Raw genomic sequence first — 21,104 nt, forward strand, 5'->3', positions numbered from 1 at the left:
ATTCCTGGGCCTCCCTGCAACAACACTAGATAAATATCAGAAACAGTTCAGCTGTCATGGCAGTGTCCCATATTGTCTCTCGGCCAACACACAAATCCCCTGATTGCTCAATACAGCCTCATAGTCTCCTTCTCAGCCAGCTATCCAACCATGTATCCAGCCAGCCAGCCAGCCATCCAGCCTCCCTCCCTACATGCTTTCACCCCAAAGGATATGCATGAAGGAACTAAAGAACGAGAGGAGAATGGGATGGAGTCAGAGCTAGGGATGGAGTCAGAGCTAGGGATGGAGTCAGAGCTAGAGATGGAGTCAGAGCTAGGGATGGAGTCAGAGCTAGGGATGGAGTCAGAGCTAGAGATGGAGTCAGAGCTAGGGATGGAGTCAGAGCTAGGGATGGAGTCAGAGCTAGGGATGGAGTCAGAGCTAGGGATGGAGTCAGAGCTAGGGATGGAGTCAGAGCTAGAGATGGAGTCAGAGCTAGGGATGGAGTCAGGGCTAGGGATGGAGTCAGAGCTAGGGATGGAGTCAGAGCTAGGGATGGAGTCAGGGCTAGGGATGGAGTCAGAGCTAGGGATGGAGTCAGAGCTAGGGATGGAGTCAGAGCTAGGGATGGAGTCAGAGCTGGGGATGGAGTCAGAGATGGGGATGGAGTCAGAGCAGGGGATGGAGTCAGAGCAGGGGATGGAGTTAGAGCTAGGGATGGAGTCAGAGCTAGAGATGGAGTCAGGGCTAGGGATGGAGTCAGAGCTAGGGATGGAGTCAGAGCTAGGGATGGAGTCAGAGCTAGAGATGGAGTCAGGGCTAGGGATGGAGTCAGAGCTGGAGATGGAGTCAGAGCTGGAGATGGAGTCAGAGCTAGAGATGGAGTCAGAGCTAGGGATGGAGTCAGAGCTAGGGATGGAGTCAGGGCTAGAGATGGAGTCAGAGCTAGGGATGGAGTCAGAGCTAGGGATGGAGTCAGAGCTGGAGATGGAGTCAGAGCTAGGGATGGAGTCAGAGCTAGGGATGGAGTCAGAGCTAGGGATGGAGTCAGAGCTAGAGATGGAGTCAGAGCTAGGGATGGAGTCAGAGCTAGGGATGGAGTCAGAGCTAGGGATGGAGTCAGAGCTAGAGATGGAGTCAGAGCTAGGGATGGAGTCAGGGCTAGGGATGGAGTCAGAGCTAGGGATGGAGTCAGAGCTAGGGATGGAGTCAGGGCTAGGGATGGAGTCAGAGCTAGGGATGGAGTCAGAGCTAGGGATGGAGTCAGAGCTAGGGATGGAGACAGAGCTGGGGATGGAGTCAGAGATGGAGTCAGAGCAGGGGATGGAGTCAGAGCAGGGGATGGAGTTAGAGCTAGGGATGGAGTCAGAGCTAGAGATGGAGTCAGGGCTAGGGATGGAGTCAGAGCTAGGGATGGAGTCAGAGCTAGGGATGGAGTCAGAGCTAGAGATGGAGTCAGGGCTAGGGATGGAGTCAGAGCTGGAGATGGAGTCAGAGCTGGAGATGGAGTCAGAGCTAGAGATGGAGTCAGAGCTAGGGATGGAGTCAGAGCTAGAGATGGAGTCAGAGCTGGAGATGGAGTCAGAGCTGGAGATGGAGTCAGAGCTAGGGATGGAGTCAGAGCTAGAGATGGAGTCAGAGCTAGAGATGGAGTCAGAGCTAGAGATGGAGTCAGAGCTGGAGATGGAGTCAGAGCTAGAGATGGAGTCAGAGCTGGAGATGGAGTCAGAGCTGGAGATGGAGTCAGGGCTAGAGATGGAGTCAGAGCTAGAGATGGAGTCAGAGCTAGGGATGGAGTCAGAGCTAGAGATGGAGTCAGAGCTAGAGATGGAGTCAGAGCTGGAGATGGAGTCAGGGCTAGAGATGGAGTCAGAAATGGAGATGGAGTCAGAAATGGAGATGGAGTCAGAGCTAGAGATGGAGTCAGGGCTAGGGACGGAGTCAGAAATGGAGATGGAGTCAGAGCTAGAGATGGAGTCAGGGCTAGGGACGGAGTCAGGGCTAGGGACGGAGTCAGGGCTAGGGACGGAGTCAGGGCTAGGGACGGAGTTGGGCTACGGATGGAATCAGAGCTAGGGATGGAGACAGAGTTGGGGATGGAGTCAGAGCTGGGGATGGAGTCAGAGCTGGGGATGGAGTCAGAGCTGGGGATGGAGTCAGAGATGGGGATGGAGTCAGAGATGGGGATGGAGTCAGAGCTGGGGATGGAGTCAGAGCTGGAGATGGAGTCAGAGCTGGAGATGGAGTCAGAGTTGGAGATGGAGTCAGAGATGGAGTCAGAGTTGGAGTCAGGGCTAGGGACGGAGTCAGGGCTAGGGACGGAGTTGGGCTACGGATGGAATCAGAGCTGGAGATGGAGTCAGAGCTAGAGATGGAGTCAGAGATGGGGATGGAGTCAGAGCAGGAGATGGAGTCAGAGCTGGAGATGGAGTCAGAGCTAGAGATGGAGTCAGAGCTAGGGACGGAGTCAGGGCTAGGGACGGAGTTGGGCTACGGATGGAATCAGAGCTAGGGATGGAGTCAGAGCCAGAGATGGCGTCAGAGCTGGAGATGGAGTCAGAGCTAGAGATGGAGTCAGAGCTGGAGTCAGAGATGGAGTCAGGGCTAGGGATGGAGTCAGAGCTGGAGTCAGAGCTAGAGATGGAGTCAGAGCTAGAGATGGAGTCAGAGCAGAATCAGAGTTTGAATGGAGGGAGAGAAGAGAACAGATATGCTCCTTGTGGCCTCCCTCTTCCCCACACCCCTCTGAATTTGAGTGACCCAGACCCAGCATCTATTATGTTGTTTATGGACCCAGCAGAGGATTCCATTGACTCTATTACATGGCTTCTAGCATATCCTTCAGGTGTGTTATAAGGTGCCCACCTGTACTACAGCACACCAATGTGTTATCATTTCAATTCATTCATTTAATACAACATTGTGCAAAGACAGTAAAGGAAAGTAGGTTAACAAATAAAGCTGAAGTGGACGTTGAGGCAACTGAAGTAATGTCCTAGAGCACCCTCTGCTGTTTCTCTCGTTAATTGCTACTGGTTACAGCCGGCACAGTTAAACCTGCTTTCAAATGTAGAAATAGAAATCAACCAATCAAGTGCAACCAAATAGAAATCTTTAAATGCATGGTTTTGATTTTCTCTGTAAGAAAAAGCTAATTATAGTGTAAATTGCATGAGCAAATAGGCAAATCCCTCTGAGCTAGAGTTCAGGGTGTGTCTATTTGCAGATGGGATTTCAGCAGGGCGGTGTCTCACGCACGCGCGCACGCACACACGCACGCACACGCACACACACACGGACGCTCTCTGTCTGTCTGTCTGTCTGTCTGTCTGTCTGTCTGTCTGTCTGTCTGTCTGTCTGTCTGTCTGTCTGTCTGTCTGTCTGTCTGTCTGTCTGTCTGTCTGGAATGAATAGAAACATTTCAAATGTCATATTATGTCTATATACAATGTTGTGACGATATGCAAATAGTTAAAGTACGAAAGGGAAAATAAATAAACATAAATATGGGTTGTATTTACAATGGTGTTTGTTCTTCACTGGTTGACCTTTTCTTGTGGCAACAGGTCACAAATATTGCTGCTGTGATGGCACACTGTGGTATTTCACCCAGTAGATATGGGAGTTGCTTACTTGCTGTTTGGGGGCTTTAGGCTGGGTTTCTGTACAACACTTTGAGATATCAGCTGATGTAAGAAGGGCTATATAAATACATTTGATTTGATCTGTGTAATCTGAGGGAAATATGTGTCTCTAATATGGTCATACATTTGGCAGGAGGTTAGGAAGTGCAGTTCAGTTTACATCTCATTTTGTGGGCAGTGTTGCACATAGCCTGTCTTCTCTTGAGAGACAGGTTTGCCTATGGCGGCCTTTCTCAATAGCAAGACCATGCTCACTGAGTCTGTACATAGTCAAAGCTTTCCTTAAGTTTGGGTCAGTCACAGTGGTCAGGTATTCTGCCACTGTGAACTCTCTGTTTAGGGCCAAAGAGCATATTCGTTTGCTCAGTTTTTTTGTTGATTCTTTCCAATGTGTCAAGTAATTCTCTCTTTGTTTTCGCATCAGATCAAATCAAATTGTATTTGTCACAACCTTACAGTGAAATGCTTACTTACAAGCCCTTAACAAACAATGCAGTTTTAAGAAAATACTTATTTTTTTGTAAGAGATAAGATGAACAAATAATTAAAGAGCAGCAGTAAATAACAATAGCAGTGATATATACAGGGTGTTACGTTACAGAGTCAATGTGGAGGCTATATACAGGGTGTTACGGTACAGAGTCAATGTGGAGGCTATATACAGGGGGTACCGGTACAGAGTCAATGTGGAGGCTATATACAGGGTGTACCGGTACAGAGTCAATGTGGAGGCTATATACAGGGGGTACCGGTACAGAGTCAATGTGGAGGCTATATACAGGGGGTACCGGTACAGAGTCAATGTGGAGGCTATATACAGGGTGTTACGGTACAGAGTCAATGTGGAGACTATATACAGGGGGTACCGGTACAGAGTCAATGTGGAGGCTATATACAGGGTATTACGGTACAGAGTCAATGTGGAGGTTATATACAGGGTGTTACGGTACAGAGTCAATGTGGAGGCTATATACAGGGTGTTACGGTACAGAGTCAAGGTGGAGGCTATATACAGGGGGTACCAGTACAGAGTCAATGTGGAGGCTATATACAGGGTGTTACGGTACAGAGTAAATGTGGAGGCTATATACAGGGTGTTACGGTACAGAGTAAATGTGGAGGCTATATACAGGGTGTTACGGTACAGAGTTAATGTGGAGGCTATATACAGGGGGTACCGGTACAGAGTCAATGTGGAGGCTATATACAGGGGGTACCGGTACAGAGTCAATGTGGAGGCTATATACAGGGGGTACCAGTACAGAGTCAATGTGGAGGCTATATACAGGGTGTTACGGTACAGAGTAAATGTGGAGGCTATATACAGGGTGTTACGGTACAGAGTAAATGTGGAGGCTATATACAGGGGGTACCGGTACAGAGTCAATGTGGAGGCTATATACAGGGTGTTACGGTACAGAGTCAATGTGGAGGCTATATACAGGGGGTACCGGTACAGAGTCAATGTGGAGGCTATATACAGGGGGTACCGGTACAGAGTCAATGTGGAGGCTATATACCTGTCCTCTCTCTCTTTACCACACTCTTCTCTTCCTTTAAACTAATGAGGTACAGAAAACAGTGGAGGCAGAATTCATAAACATCTTTCTCTCACATCACTTTGCTGACACAACTCCTGGTAGGTTTTCTTATTTTGAATTACTTCACAACATCTTCTTTAGAGGGAATAAAGAAGAAGGTATGTGATTTATGCCCTGGATACCACCCTAATTACCACATCTAGACAGTTTCAAAAACATTCAACTCTCACACACTCTCTCGTTCCCTCTCTCTCTCCCTCTCTTTCTTTCTCTCCTCATCCACATTAACAAAAGTTTGTCTAGAGAAAACCTGGGATGAAACCGTAACCACCATGACACATTTAACTCTCCCTTCCCCTGCAGCATCAAAACATTTAATTCTGCCTCCCCTGCAGCATCAAAACATTTAATTCTCCCTCCCCTGCAGCATCAAAACATTTAATTCTGCCTCCCCTGCAGCATCAAAACATTTAATTCTCCCTCCCTGCAGCATCAAAACATTTAATTCTGCCTCCCCTGCAGCATCAAAACATTTAATTCTCCCTCCCCTGCAGCATCAAAACATTTAATTCTGCCTCCCCTGCAGCATCAAAACATTTAATTCTCCCTCCCCTGCAGCATCAAAACATTTAATTCTGCCTCCCCTGCAGCATCAAAACATTTAATTCTCCCTCCCCTGCAGCATCAAAACATTTAATTCTCCCTCCCCTGCAGCATCAAAACATTTAACTCTTCCTGCCTTGCATCATCAAAACATTGTCTTCTTTTCCAGTAAGCAAATTCAGTTTTCAGCCTGAGGCAGTTATACACACAACAGGATAACCAACCAAGCCTTGGAATCAGTTCAATCGTAACAAAGACCATTTCATGAGCTGTGTCCCAAATTACACCCTATTCCTTATTTAGTGCACTACACAGGGCTCTTGTCAAAAGTAGTGAACTATTTACGGAAGAAGATGACATTTGGTATATTTTAAATTTGAGTAATTTAGCAGACGATCTTATCCAGAGCGACATACAGTAGTGAGTGTATACATTTTCATATATAATTTTTTCCCATACTGGTCCCCAGTGGGAATCGAACCCACAACCCTGGCATTGGGGCGGCAGGTAGCCTAATAGTTAGAGCGTTAGACTTGTAACCGAAAGGTTGCAAGATCGAACCCTTGAGATGACAAGGTAAAAATCTGTCGTTCTACCCCTGAACAAGGCAGTTAACCCACTGGTCCCCTGTAGGCCGTCATTGTAAATAAGAATTTGTTCTTAACTGACTTGCCTAACTTGCCTAGTTAAATAAATAAAGGTTAAATAAAAATAAAAAATTGCAAGCACCATGCTATACCAACTGAGCTACACAGGAGCACGTACCCTGGCAATGTACTCTGGGTAATAATTGCATGAGATATGATGATGAAGCTGAGGATATGGAGGAACGGGTGAGCTAACGGGGAGCCAGAAAAAAGAGCTGACAGTATGTTTACCACTTAGGGGATCTAGATCCAGACAGATGGCTGCCGTTTTACGGGCTCCTAACCAACTGTGCTATTTTTGATCGTTATTTTCGCATTGTTTGTAACTTATTTTGTACATAATGTTGCTGCTACCATCTCTTATGACCGAAAAGAGCTTCTGGACATCAGAACAGCGATTACTCACCTCGAACCGGACAAAGATATTTTCTTTAATGAGTCCGACGTGAAGGATTTACTTTAGACCTTTTGACCTTTGGACAAGGCCCAAATCCCCATCATTCAAGTCAAGAGAAAATGGAAATACAGGGGGCGTAGATTCAGGTGCCTTGTTAGAATTCGCTGGCGAGTGGGTAACCCTCCTCTACCATCCGTTCTATTGACCAACGTGCGATCACTGGAGAATAAACTGGATGATTTCCGTTTGAGACTATCCTACCAACGGGACATTAAAAACGGTAATATCTTATGTTTCACCAAGTCGTGGCTGAACGACGTCACAGATAACATGCAGCGGCAGGACAGAGACGTTACGTCTGGTAAGAAGAGGGGAGAGGGTGTGTGTCTATTTGTGAATAACTGTTAGTGGGCGATGTCTAATATTAAAGAAGCCTCAAGGTATTGCTCGCCTGAGGTAGAGTACATCATGATAAGCTGTAGACCACATTATCTACCAAGAGAGTTCTCATCTATATTATTTGTAGCCGTCTATTTACCACCACAAACTGATGCTGGCACTAAGACTGCACTCAACCAGCTGTATAAAGGCAATAAGCAAACAATAAAATGCTCATCCAGAAGCGGCGCTCCTAGTGGCTGGGGACTTTAATGCAGGGAAACTTTAATGCGTTTTACCTAATTTCTACCAGCATGTTACATGTGCAACCAGAGGAAAAAAACCTCTATATGCCCTTTACTCCACACACAGAGATGTATACATACAAAGCTCTCCCTCACCCTCCATTTGGCAAATCTGACCATAACTCTATCCTCCTGATTCCTGCTTACAAGCAAAAACTAAAGCAGGAAGTACCAGTGACTCGCTCAATACGGTAGTGGTCAGATGACGCGGATGCTACGCTACAGGACTGTTTTACTGCACAGACTGGAATATGTTCTGGGATTCATCCAATGGCATTGAGGAGTACACCACATCAGTCACCGTCTTCATCAATAAGTGCATCGACGACGTCGTCCCCACAGTGACCGTACGTACATATTCCAACCAGAAGCCATGGATTACAGGCAACATCCACACTGAGCTAAAGGCTAGAGCTGCCGCTTTCAAGGAGTGGGACACTAATCCGGTCGCTTATAAGAAATCCCGCTATGCCCTTAGACGAACCATCAAACAGGGAAAGTGTAAATAAAGGACTAAGATTCTGGCAGGGCTTAAAAACTATTAAGGGAAACCCAGCCATGAGCTGCCCAGTGACACGAGTCTACCAGACGAGCTAAATACTGAAGCATGCATGAGAGCACCAGCTGTTCCGGATGACTGTGTGATCACGCTCTCCGTAGCCAAGACCTTTAAACAGGTCAACATTCACAAGGTCGTGGGCTCAGACGGATTACCAGGATTTGTACTCAGAGCATGCGCTGACCAACTGGCAAGTGTCTTCACTGATATTTTCAACCTCTCCCTAACCGAGTCTGTAATACCTATATGTTTCAAACAGACCACCATAGCTCCTGTGCCCAAGGAAGCGAAGGTAACCTGCCTAACTGACTACCGCCCTGTAGCACTCACGTCGGTAGCCATGAAGTGCTTTGAAAGGCTGGTCATGGCTCACATCAACACCATCAACCTGGAAACCCTGGACCCACACCAGAACTAAAGGCAGTCCTACCCAACTCTGTGGAGACTGCAGAGTAATCATAGTTTAAAACCGTTAATCTCTATTGCACTCCACACTGCCCTTTCACACCTGGACAAAACAAACATCTATGTGAGAATGCTGTTCATTGACTACAGCTCAGCGTTCAACACCATAGAGCCCTCAAAGCTCATCACACACCAAAACAGTCATGAAGAGACTGAAAAGATTTGGCATGGGTCCCCAGATCCTCAAAAAGTTCTACAGCTGCACCATCGAGAGCATCATCTCCAGTTGCATCACTGCCTGGTATGGCAACTGCTCGGCATCCAACCGAAAGGTGCTACAGAGGGTAACGCGTACGGCCCAGTACATCCCTGGGGCCAAACTTCCTGCCATCCAGGACCTATATACTAGGCGGTATCAGAGGAAGGCCCAAAAAATTGTCAGAGATTCCAGTCACCCAAGTCATAGACTGTTCTCTCTGCTAACGCACAGCACGTGTCTAGGTCCAAAAGGCTCCTTAACAGCTTCTACCCCCAAGCCATAAGACTCCTGAACAATTAATCAAATGGCCACCCGGACTATTTACATTGACCCCCCCCCCCGTTTATTATCTATGTATAGTCACTTCACCCCTACCTAAATGTACAAATTATCCCACACATTGACTCGGTACCAGTACCCCCTGTATACAGCCTCGATATTGTCATTTTATTGTGTTAGTTTTTATTTCATTTTTTACTTTAGTTTATTTGGTAAATATTTTCTTAACTCTTCTTGAACTGGACTGCTGGTTAAGGGGCCTGTATTCAGTATTTCACTGTAAGGTCTACTACACCTGTTGTATTCAGCATTTCACTGTAAGGTCTACTACACCTGTTGTATTCAGCATTTCACTGTAAGGTCTACTACACCTGTTGTATTCAGCATTTCACTGTGAGGTCTACTACACCTGTTGTATTCAGCATTTCACTGTGAGGTCTACTACACCTGTTGTATTCAGCATTTCACTGTGAGGTCTACTACACCTGTTGTATTCAGCATTTCACTGTGAGGTCTACTACACCTGTTGTATTCAGCATTTCACTGTGAGGTCTACTACACCTGTTGTATTCAGCATTTCACTGTGAGGTCTACTACACCTGTTGTATTCAGCATTTCACTGTGAGGTCTACTACACCTGTTGTATTCAGCATTTCACTGTGAGGTCTACTACACCTGTTGTATTCAGCATTTCACTGTGAGGTCTACTACACCTGTTGTATTCAGCATTTCACTGTGAGGTCTACTACACCTGTTGTATTCAGCATTTCACTGTGAGGTCTACTACACCTGTTGTATTCAGCATTTCACTGTGAGGTCTACTACACCTGTTGTATTCAGCATTTCACTGTAAGGTCTACTACACCTGTTGTATTCAGCATTTCACTGTGAGGTCTACTACACCTGTTGTATTCAGCATTTCACTGTAAGGTCTACTACACCTGTTGTATTCAGCATTTCACTGTAAGGTCTACTACACCTGTTGTATTCAGCATTTCACTGTGAGGTCTACTACACCTGTTGTATTCAGCATTTCACTGTGAGGTCTACTACACCTGTTGTATTCAGCATTTCACTGTGAGGTCTACTACACCTGTTGTATTCAGCATTTCACTGTGAGGTCTACTACACCTGTTGTATTCAGCATTTCACTGTAAGGTCTACTACACCTGTTGTATTCAGCATTTCACTGTAAGGTCTATTACACCTGTTGTATTCAGCATTTCACTGTGAGGTCTACTACACCTGTTGTACTCAGCATTTCACTGTAAGGTCTACACCTGTTGTATTCAGCATTTCACTGTAAGGTCTACTACACCTGTTGTATTCAGCATTTCACTGTAAGGTCTACTACACCTGTTGTATTCAGCATTTCACTGTGAGGTCTACTACACCTGTTGTATTCAGCATTTCACTGTAAGGTCTACTACACCTGTTGTATTCAGCATTTCACTGTGAGGTCTAATACACCTGTTGTATTCAGCATTTCACTGTAAGGTCTACTACACCTGTTGTATTCAGCATTTCACTGTGAGGTCTACTACACCTGTTGTATTCAGCATTTCACTGTGAGGTCTACTACACCTGTTGTATTCAGCATTTCACTGTAAGGTCTACTACACCTGTTGTATTCAGCATTTCACTGTAAGGTCTACTACACCTGTTGTATTCAGCATTTCACTGTAAGGTCTACTACACCTGTTGTATTCAGCATTTCACTGTGAGGTCTACTACACCTGTTGTATTCAGCATTTCACTGTAAGGTCTACTACACCTGTTGTATTCAGCATTTCACTGTGAGGTCTACTACACCTGTTGTATTCAGCATTTCACTGTGAGGTCTACTACACCTGTTGTATTCAGCATTTCACTGTGAGGTCTACTACACCTGTTGTATTCAGCATTTCACTGTGAGGTCTACTACACCTGTTGTATTCAGCATTTCACTGTGAGGTCTACTACACCTGTTGTATTCAGCATTTCACTGTGAGGTCTACTACACCTGTTGTATTCAGCATTTCACTGTGAGGTCTACTACACCTGTTGTATTCAGCATTTCACTGTAAGGTCTACTACACCTGTTGTATTCAGCATTTCACTGTGAGGTCTACTACACCTGTTGTATTCAGCATTTCACTGTGAGGTCTACTACACCTGTTGTATTCAGCATTTCACTGTGAGGTCTACTACACCTGTTGTATTCAGCATTTCACGGTGAGGTCTACTACACCTGTTGTATTCAGCATTTCACTGTAAGGTCTACTACACCTGTTGTATTCAGCATTTCACTGTGAGGTCTACTACACCTGTTGTATTCAGCATTTCACTGTAAGGTCTACTACACCTGTTGTATTCAGCATTTCACTGTGAGGTCTACTACACCTGTTGTATTCAGCATTTCACTGTAAGGTCTACTACACCTGTTGTATTCAGCATTTCACTGTGAGGTCTACTACACCTGTTGTATTCAGCATTTCACTGTGAGGTCTACTACACCTGTTGTATTCAGCATTTCACTGTGAGGTCTACTACACATGTTGTATTCAGCATTTCACTGTGAGGTCTACTACACCTGTTGTATTCAGCATTTCACTGTAAGGTCTACTACACCTGTTGTATTCAGCATTTCACTGTGAGGTCTACTACACCTGTTGTATTCAGCATTTCACTGTGAGGTCTACTACACCTGTTGTATTCAGCATTTCACTGTAAGGTCTACACCTGTTGTAATCAGCATTTCACTGTAAGGTCTACACCTGTTGTATTCAGCATTTCACTGTGAGGTCTACTACACCTGTTGTATTCAGCATTTCACTGTAACGTCTACACCTGTTGTATTCAGTATTTCACTGTGAGGTCTACACCTGTTGTATTCAGCATTTCACTGTGAGGTCTACTACACCTGTTGTATTCAGCATTTCACTGTAAGGTCTACTACACCTGTTGTATTCAGCATTTCACTGTGAGGTCTACAACACCTGTTGTATTCAGCATTTCACTGTGAGGTCTACTACACCTGTTGTATTCAGCATTTCACTGTAAGGTCTACTACACCTGTTGTATTCAGCATTTCACTGTGAGGTCTACTACACCTGTTGTATTCAGCATTTCACTGTAAGGTCTACTACACCTGTTGTATTCAGCATTTCACTGTGAGGTCTACACCTGTTGTATTCAGCATTTCACTGTGAGGTCTACTACACCTGTTGTATTCAGCATTTCACTGTAAGGTCTACTACACCTGTTGTATTCAGCATTTCACTGTAAGGTCTACTACACCTGTTGTATTCAGCATTTCACTGTGAGGTCTACTACACCTGTTGTATTCAGCATTTCACTGTAAGGTCTACTACACCTGTTGTATTCAGCATTTCACTGTAAGGTCTACTACACCTGTTGTATTCAGCATTTCACTGTGAGGTCTACTACACCTGTTGTATTCAGCATTTCACTGTGAGGTCTACTACACCTGTTGTATTCAGCATTTCACTGTGAGGTCTACTACACCTGTTGTATTCAGCATTTCACTGTGAGGTCTACTACACCTGTTGTATTCAGCATTTCACTGTAAGGTCTACTACACCTGTTGTATTCAGCATTTCACTGTAATGTCTACTACACCTGTTGTATGCAGCATTTCACTGTGAGGTCTACTACACCTGTTGTATTCAGCATTTCACTGTGAGGTCTACTACACCTGTTGTATTCAGCATTTCACTGTAAGGTCTACTACACCTGTTGTATTCAGCATTTCACTGTAAGGTCTACTACACCTGTTGTATTCAGCATTTCACTATGAGGTCTACTACACCTGTTGTATTCAGCATTTCACTGTAACGTCTACACCTGTTGTATTCAGTATTTCACTGTGAGGTCTACTACACCTGTTGTATTCAGCATTTCACTGTGAGGTCTACTACACCTGTTGTATTCAGCATTTCACTGTGAGGTCTACTACACCTGTTGTATTCAGCATTTCACTGTAAGGTCTACTACACCTGTTGTATTCAGCATTTCACTGTGAGGTCTACTACACCTGTTGTATTCAGCATTTCACTGTAAGGTCTACTACACCTGTTGTATTCAGCATTTCACTGTGAGGTCTACTACACCTGTTGTATTCAGCATTTCACTGTAAGGTCTACTACACCTGTTGTATTCAGCATTTCACTGTGAGGTCTACAACACCTGTTGTATTCAGCATTTCACTGTGAGGTCTACTACACCTGTTGTATTCAGCATTTCACTGTAAGGTCTACTACACCTGTTGTATTCAGCATTTCACTGTGAGGTCTACTACACCTGTTGTATTCAGCATTTCACTGTAAGGTCTACTACACCTGTTGTATTCAGCATTTCACTGTAAGGTCTACTACACCTGTTGTATTCAGCATTTCACTGTAAGGTCTACTACACCTGTTGTATTCAGCATTTCACTGTGAGGTCTACTACACCTGTTGTATTCAGCATTTCACTGTGAGGTCTACTACACCTGTTGTATTCAGCATTTCACTGTAAGGTCTACTACACCTGTTGTATTCAGCATTTCACTGTAATGTCTACTACACCTGTTGTATGCAGCATTTCACTGTGAGGTCTACTACACCTGTTGTATTCAGCATTTCACTGTGAGGTCTACTACACCTGTTGTATTCAGCATTTCACTGTAAGGTCTACTACACCTGTTGTATTCAGCATTTCACTGTAAGGTCTACTACACCTGTTGTATTCAGCATTTCACTATGAGGTCTACTACACCTGTTGTATTCAGCATTTCACTGTAAGGTCTACTACACCTGTTGTATTCAGCATTTCACTGTGAGGTCTACTACACCTGTTGTATTCAGCATTTCACTGTGAGGTCTACTACACCTGTTGTATTCAGCATTTCACTGTAAGGTCTACTACACCTGTTGTATTCAGCATTTCACTGTGAGGTCTACTACACCTGTTGTATTCAGCATTTCACTGTTAGGTCTACTACACCTGTTGTATTCAGCATTTCACTGTAAGGTCTACTACACCTGTTGTATTCAGCATTTCACTGTGAGGTCTACTACACCTGTTGTATTCAGCATTTCACTGTAAGGTCTACTACACCTGTTGTATTCAGCATTTCACTGTGAGGTCTACTACACCTGTTGTATTCAGCATTTCACTGTGAGGTCTACTACACCTGTTGTATTCAGCATTTCACTGTGAGGTCTACTACACCTGTTGTATTCAGCATTTCACTGTGAGGTCTACTACACCTGTTGTATTCAGCATTTCACTGTAAGGTCTACTACACCTGTTGTATTCAGCATTTCACTGTGAGGTCTACTACACCTGTTGTATTCAGCATTTCACTGTGAGGTCTACTACACCTGTTGTATTCAGCATTTCACTGTGAGGTCTACTACACCTGTTGTATTCAGCATTTCACTGTAAGGTCTACTACACCTGTTGTATTCAGCATTTCACTGTAAGGTCTACTACACCTGTTGTATTCAGCATTTCACTGTAAGGTCTACTACACCTGTTGTATTCAGCATTTCACTGTTAGGTCTACTACACCTGTTGTATTCAGTATTTCACTGTTAGGTCTGCAAAATCTCTCTCTCTCTGTGTCTCTCTCTCCCCCCCTCCCTCCCTCCTCATTCTTGGGGTCTGGTAACAAGTCTAATTTCATTGTGATAACTGCCAGCTTGAACCAGCGCTTTTACATTTCAGGTTAAATTATTCATAGCATTCTTCTGAATACATTACAATGATGTGGCTGTAAGGAAACTAACTTTACATTACAATGATGTGGCTGTAGGGAAAACTAACTTTACATTAGAGTGATGTGGCTGTAGGGAAAACTAACTTTACATTAGAGTGATGTGGCTGTAAGGAAAACTAACTTTACATTAGAGTGATGTGGCTGTAAGGAAAACTAACTTTACATTAGATTTCCCTACAGCCACATCATCCTAACTCTAAAGTGGGAGGACATAAATAAATAAATAAATGAGGTTATTGAGCCCCAAATGACACCCTATTCCATTTATAGTATCCATAGGGCCCTGGTCAACAGTAGTGATCTACATAGGGCCCTGGTCAACAGTAGTGTACTAAATAGGGCCCTGGTCAACAGTAGTGTACTAAATAGGGCCCTGGTCAACAGTAGTGAACTACATAGTTCACTACTGTTGACCAGGGCCCTATGTAAGGAAGAGGGCACCATTTGGGACTCACTTTTATAATCACAGCTGTCAGAACTGAATGAGACCCAAAGGATTATTAAACAACTTTACTGTCTTTTCAACTGCTCTTCTCTCTGTCTGTCTGTAACGTCCTTCTCCCTGAATTACCGTTAAAGAACAAGTCGTCAAATCGTAGATTGATTGATTTGCAGGACATTGATAGTGAATTTGTGACTCTAGTACAAATGGAAGGTGATGTCGTCTAACAGCCATTTACTGAACATATACAGAGATAACAGTTACTAATACAGGCTGTTGTAGCATTGCAATGGGAATATAAAAATCGCAGACACGATCAGCTTTTAATATCTGACGCTTGTAGGACAACGCATTGCTGCAATTAGTTGGGAAAATGCCTGTAGACGACTGTTGAAGAGGAGGAGGACGAGGAAGAGGAGAGGCAGTGATGGAGATGAAGGGGTTACTCACGTGAGAAGAGACCGCTCGGGGAAGCTGAAGTTGCCGTGGGTGATGCGGTCCACAAAGTTGAGAGGGATCCTCTGAATCTGTTCACAGTTGAGCATGACAAAGTCGTATTTACAGATCAGCAGAGAGTTGTCTGTGATCAGCACCACACGCTCTCTCTCGTTGTTCCAATGGTCAACCCTGAAGACGGGACAGAAGTTACGATGAGAACACATTCTCTTTCACAACCAACACCTGACAGAGAGGTGGGGACCTGACAGAGAGGTGGACCTGACAGAGAGGTGGGGACCTGACAGAGAGGTGGACCTGACAGAGAGGTGGAGACCTGACAGAGAGGTGGGGACCTGACAGAGAGGTGGACCTGACAGAGAGGTGGGGACCTGACAGAGAGGTGGACCTGACAGAGAGGTGGACCTGACAGAGAGGTGGGGACCTGACAGAGAGGTGGGGACCTGACAGAGAGGTGGACCTGACAGAGAGGTGGGGACCTGACAGAGAGGTGGACCTGACAGAGAGGTGGACCTGACAGAGAGGTGGGGACCTGACAGAGAGGTGGGGACCTGACAGAGAGGTGGGGACCTGACAGAGAGGTGGGGACCTGACAGAGAGGTGTGGACCTGACAGAGAGGTGTGGACCTGACAGAGAGGTGTGGACCTGACAGAGAGGTGGAGACCTGACAGAGAGGTGGACCTGACAGAGAGGTGGAGACCTGACAGAGAGGTGGAGACCTGACAGAGAGGTGGGGACCTGACAGAGAGGTGGGGACCTGACAGAGAGGTGGGGACCTGACAGAGAGGTGGGGACCTGACAGAGAGGTGGGGACCTGACTGAGAGGTGGGGACATTTACATTTACATTTAAGTCATTTAGCAGACGCTCTTATCCAGAGCGACTTACAAATTGGTGCATTCACCTATAATATCCAGTAGAACAACCACTTTACAATAGTGCATCTAAATCTTTTAAAGGGGGGGGGGGGTTAGAAGGATTACTTTATCCTATCCCAGGTATTCCTTAAAGAGGTGGGGTTTCAGGTGTCTCCGGAAGGTGGTGATTGACTCCGCTGTCCTGGCATCGTGAGGGAGCTTGTTCCACCATTGGGGTGCCAGAGCGGCGAACAGTTTTGACTGGGCTGAGCGGGAACTGTGCTTCCTCAGAGGTAGGGGGGCCAGCAGGCCAGAGGTGGATGAACGCAGTGCCCTTGTTTGGGTGTAGGGACTGATCAGAGCCTGAAGGTACGGAGGTGCCGTTCCCCTCACAGCTCCGTAGGCAAGCACCATGGTCTTGTAGCGGGACCTGACAGAGAGGTGGGGACCTGACAGAGAGGTGGGGACCTGACAGAGAGGTGGGGACCTGACAGAGAGGTGGACCTGACAGAGAGGTGTACCTGACAGAGAGGTGTACCTGACAGAGAGGTGTGGACCTGACAGAGAGGTGGACCTGACAGAGAGGTGGACCTGACAGAGAGGTGGAGACCTGATAGAGAGGTGGACCTGACAGAGAGGTGTACCTGACAGAGAGGTGTGGACCTGACAGAGAGGTGTGGACCTGTGACACAACATTCACACTGTATAAAGAACCCAACTATGTATTTCCCCTCAATACACTATCGACATCTTTCACGGTCAGACACAACTTGATTCATAAAATGCAAAGTGTTAGAATGCAGAGAAAGTTTAGAACAGAGAGAAATACAAGTGTTAACAGTAAAGCTTTGATTCAGTAGCCTCCTGCTGTGCCTGCTGACTATATAGTGATCTGAGGCAATTGTAGCAGAATTAAATACCCACAAAATTAATTCAGTGGATGCTAGATTGACTCAGTTCACACAGACTGCTCTGCTGGCTGCTGAGGTTGATGAGGAGGTCATGAGGAGATAGGATAGAACACGGGTGGGTGAGGAGATAGGATGCAAGGATTCAAGTCAACAAGGAAAATACCAAGAGAGACACAGCACTAGTAGCCATCGTGCGGTGATGTCACCCGCCCTGAGATTCTAACCCAACCAAGACAATGGTAGGATAACGGACACCGGTCCCGTGTGGCTCAGTTGGTAGAGCATGGTGTTTGCAACGCCAGGGTTGTGGGTTCGATTCCCACGGGGGACCAGTACGGGGGAAAAAAATGAATGAAATGTATGCATTCACTACTGTTAGTCGCTCTGGATAAGAGCATCTACTAAAAATATAAATCTAAAAATGGGTATGAAGTGCTGTTGTGGACTGGGGTTGCATCATTGGTCAGTCATACAGGGATTGTTACACCAAGGACTGCAGCTGCACATCTGTGTAATATTGTTGGGGCGAAATGGTTCTGTTACAGTCTAAATGTAATTGCTTGAGGTGAATAGTAGCATACGGGCTGTCCCCCGCTTAAAAAAATTCTTAGTCGGCCAATTGGTCAAAATGTTTCTATGTGTATTTTTCCATATATCGACACACCCTATGTGTTTTAATAAAAACAACTATATGCATTGAGCTTGTCTGATGCTTTAAGCGCACTGTTTTGATGAAATTCATTCAAACAGCACCTTCATGCGTTTGCCAGCAGCTCTTCGCAATGCTTCAAGCATTGCGCTGTTTATGACTTCAAGCCTATCAACTCCCGAGATTAGGTTGGCAATACTATAGTACCTATTAGAACATCCAATAGTCAAAGGTATATGAAATACAAATGGTATAGAGAGAAATAGTCCTATAATAACTACAACCTAAAACTTCTTACCTGGGAATATTGAAGACTCATGTTAAAAGGAACCACCAGCTTTCATATGTTCTCATGATCTGAGCAAGGAACTTAAACATTAGCTTTCTTACCTGGCACATATTGCACTTTTACTTTCTCCAACACTGTGTTTTTGCATTATTTAAACCAAATTGAACATGTTTATTTATTTATTTGAGACTAAATAGATTTTATTGATGTATTATATTAAGTTAAAATAAAAGTGTTCATTGTTCATTCCGTATTGTTGTAATTGTCATTATTACAAATATATATATAAATCAGCCGATTAATCGGTATCGGCTTTTTGGTCCTCCAATAATCGGTATCGGCGTTGAAAAATCATAAATCGGTCGACCTCTAACATTGATAGGAGCGCTCCAAACAAAAAACTATGAATAAATTGATTGATAAAACTCATAAACGGAATGAAATAAACCAAAACTTGTTTCTCACAAGCATAGGTTGTGCGCTCTGCAAACAATGTGTCCAGTCCGACAATGAGAACGGTAAAAGACTGGAATAATTATAGATTTAATGTATAAACAGAAATTACCGTAATCAAACAAACACTATAGATTACAAATTATAGGAATTAATGGTAAATGTTCTACTGATAATGTAACAATTCACACAATGAAGTTATGAAACAATGAATTTGCACAAAATGACTGGAGAGAGAGAAGTGCATTGCATCTTGCTGGAAAGTTCTCTGACCCCTTGACTTTCCCACATTCTGTTACGTTACAGCCTTATTCTAAAAGTAATTAAATAGTTGTTCCCCCTCATCAAACTGCACACAATAACCCATAATGACATCACAATACCCCATAATGACATCACAATACCCCATAATGACATCACAATACCCCATAATGACAAAACAAAAACTGTTTTTTAGAAATGTAGCAAATTTATAAATTCTTTCAAACTGAAATATCACTCTGGAGCAAGTTTTCATCAAGGATCTCTCTGTACTTTGCTCCGTTGATCTTTCCATCAATCCTGACTAGTCTCCCAGTCCCTGCCGCTGAAAAACATCCCCACAGCATGATGCTGCCACCACCATGCTTCACCGTAGGGATGATGCCAGGTTTCCTCCAGATGTGACGCTTGGCATTCAGGCCAAAGAGTTCAATCTTGGTTTCATCAGACCAGAGAATCTTGTTTCTCATTGTCAGAGTCCTTTAGGTGCCTTTTGGCAAACTCCAAGCGGGCTGTCATGGGCCTTTTACTGAGGAGTGGCTTCTGTCTGGCCACTCTACCATAGAGGCCTGATTGGTGGAGTCTCACGAGTGGTCATCTCCACCCTGCTACCATACAGCGGGTAAAGACATTTATTTCCTGTGACTGTGCTTCAAAACCTAACACCTACCCGGCCTACCACTCCACCCTGGACTTGAACAGCCTTTATGACCAGGTCCACCTCTACGACCAGGTCCACCTCTACAAGGCAGCAGTGCCCACCGTAATGACCAGGTCCACCTCTACAAGGCAGCAGAGCCCACTGTAATGACCAGGTCCACCTCTACAAGGCAGCAGTACCCACCGTAATGACCAGGTCCACCTCTACAAGGCAACAGAGCCCACTGTAATGACCAGGTCCACCTCTACAAGGCAGCAGAGCCCACTGTAATGACCAGGTCCACCTCTACAAGGCAGCAGAGCCCACCGTAATGACCAGGTCCACCACTACAAGGCAGCAGAGCCCACCTTAATGACCAGGTCCACCTCTACGACCAGGTCCACCTCTACGACCAGGTCCACCTCTACGACCAGGTCCACCTCTACAAGGCAGCAGTGCCCACCGTAATGACCAGGTCCACCTCTACAAGGCAGCAGTGCCCACCGTAATGACCAGGTCCACCTCTACAAGGCAGCAGAGCCCACCGTAATGACCAGGTCCACTTCTACAAGGCAGCAGAGCCCACCGTAATGACCAGGTCCACCTCTACGACCAGGTCCACCTCTACAAGGCAGCAGAGCCCACTGTAATGACCAGGTCCACCTCTACAAGGCAGCAGTGCCCACCGTAATGACCAGGTCCACCTTTATGACCAGGTCCACCTCTACAAGGCAGCAGTGCCCACCGTAATGACCAGGTCCACCTCTACAAGGCAGCAGAGCCCACCTTTATGACCAGGTCCTCCTCTACGACCAGGTCCACCTCTACGACCAGGTCCACCTCTACAAGGCAGCAGAGCCCACTGTAATGACCAGGTCCACCTCTACAAGGCAGCAGAGCCCACCGTAATGACCAGGTCCACCTCTACAAGGCAGCAGAGCCCACCGTAATGACCAGGTCCACCTCTACAAGGCAGCAGAGCTCACCGTAATGACCAGGTCCACCTCTACAAGGCAACAGAGCCCACTGTAATGACCAGGTCCACCTCTACAAGGCAGCAGTGCCCCCCATAATGACCAGGTCCACCTCTACAAGGCAGCAGAGCCCACCGTAATGACCAGGTCTACCTCTACAAGGCAGCAGTGCCCACTATAATGACCAGGTCCACCTCTACAAGGCAACAGAGCCCACTGTAATGACCAGGTCCACCTCTACAAGGCAGCAGTGCCCCCCGTAATGACCAGGTCCACCTCTACAAGGCAGCAGAGCCCACCGTAATGACCAGGTCCACCTCTACAAGGCAACAGAGCCCACCTTCGCCAGGACCTTAAAGGACATCGCCTCAACATGAAAGTCAGACATACGCCCGGGCCGCGAGCAGGT

The 21,104-nt window shown here is 45.5% G+C and overlaps 1 protein-coding gene across 1 annotated transcript in view; it reads right to left on the minus strand.

The window, feature by feature from the left end:
• The window catches only part of tprg1 (tumor protein p63 regulated 1), an 83,012-nt gene that overhangs the window by 39,847 nt on the left and 22,061 nt on the right, over positions 1 to 21,104 (minus strand). Inside the window, exon 4 of the mRNA XM_029695386.1 lies at positions 15,656 to 15,832. Coding sequence (XP_029551246.1) covers positions 15,656 to 15,832 — 177 coding nt within the window. The remainder of the gene's footprint in view (positions 1 to 15,655; positions 15,833 to 21,104) is intronic.

The sequence above is a fragment of the Salmo trutta genome, chromosome 17 (assembly GCF_901001165.1).
Source record: "Salmo trutta chromosome 17, fSalTru1.1, whole genome shotgun sequence".
Taxonomy (NCBI): Eukaryota; Metazoa; Chordata; class Actinopteri; order Salmoniformes; family Salmonidae; genus Salmo; species Salmo trutta.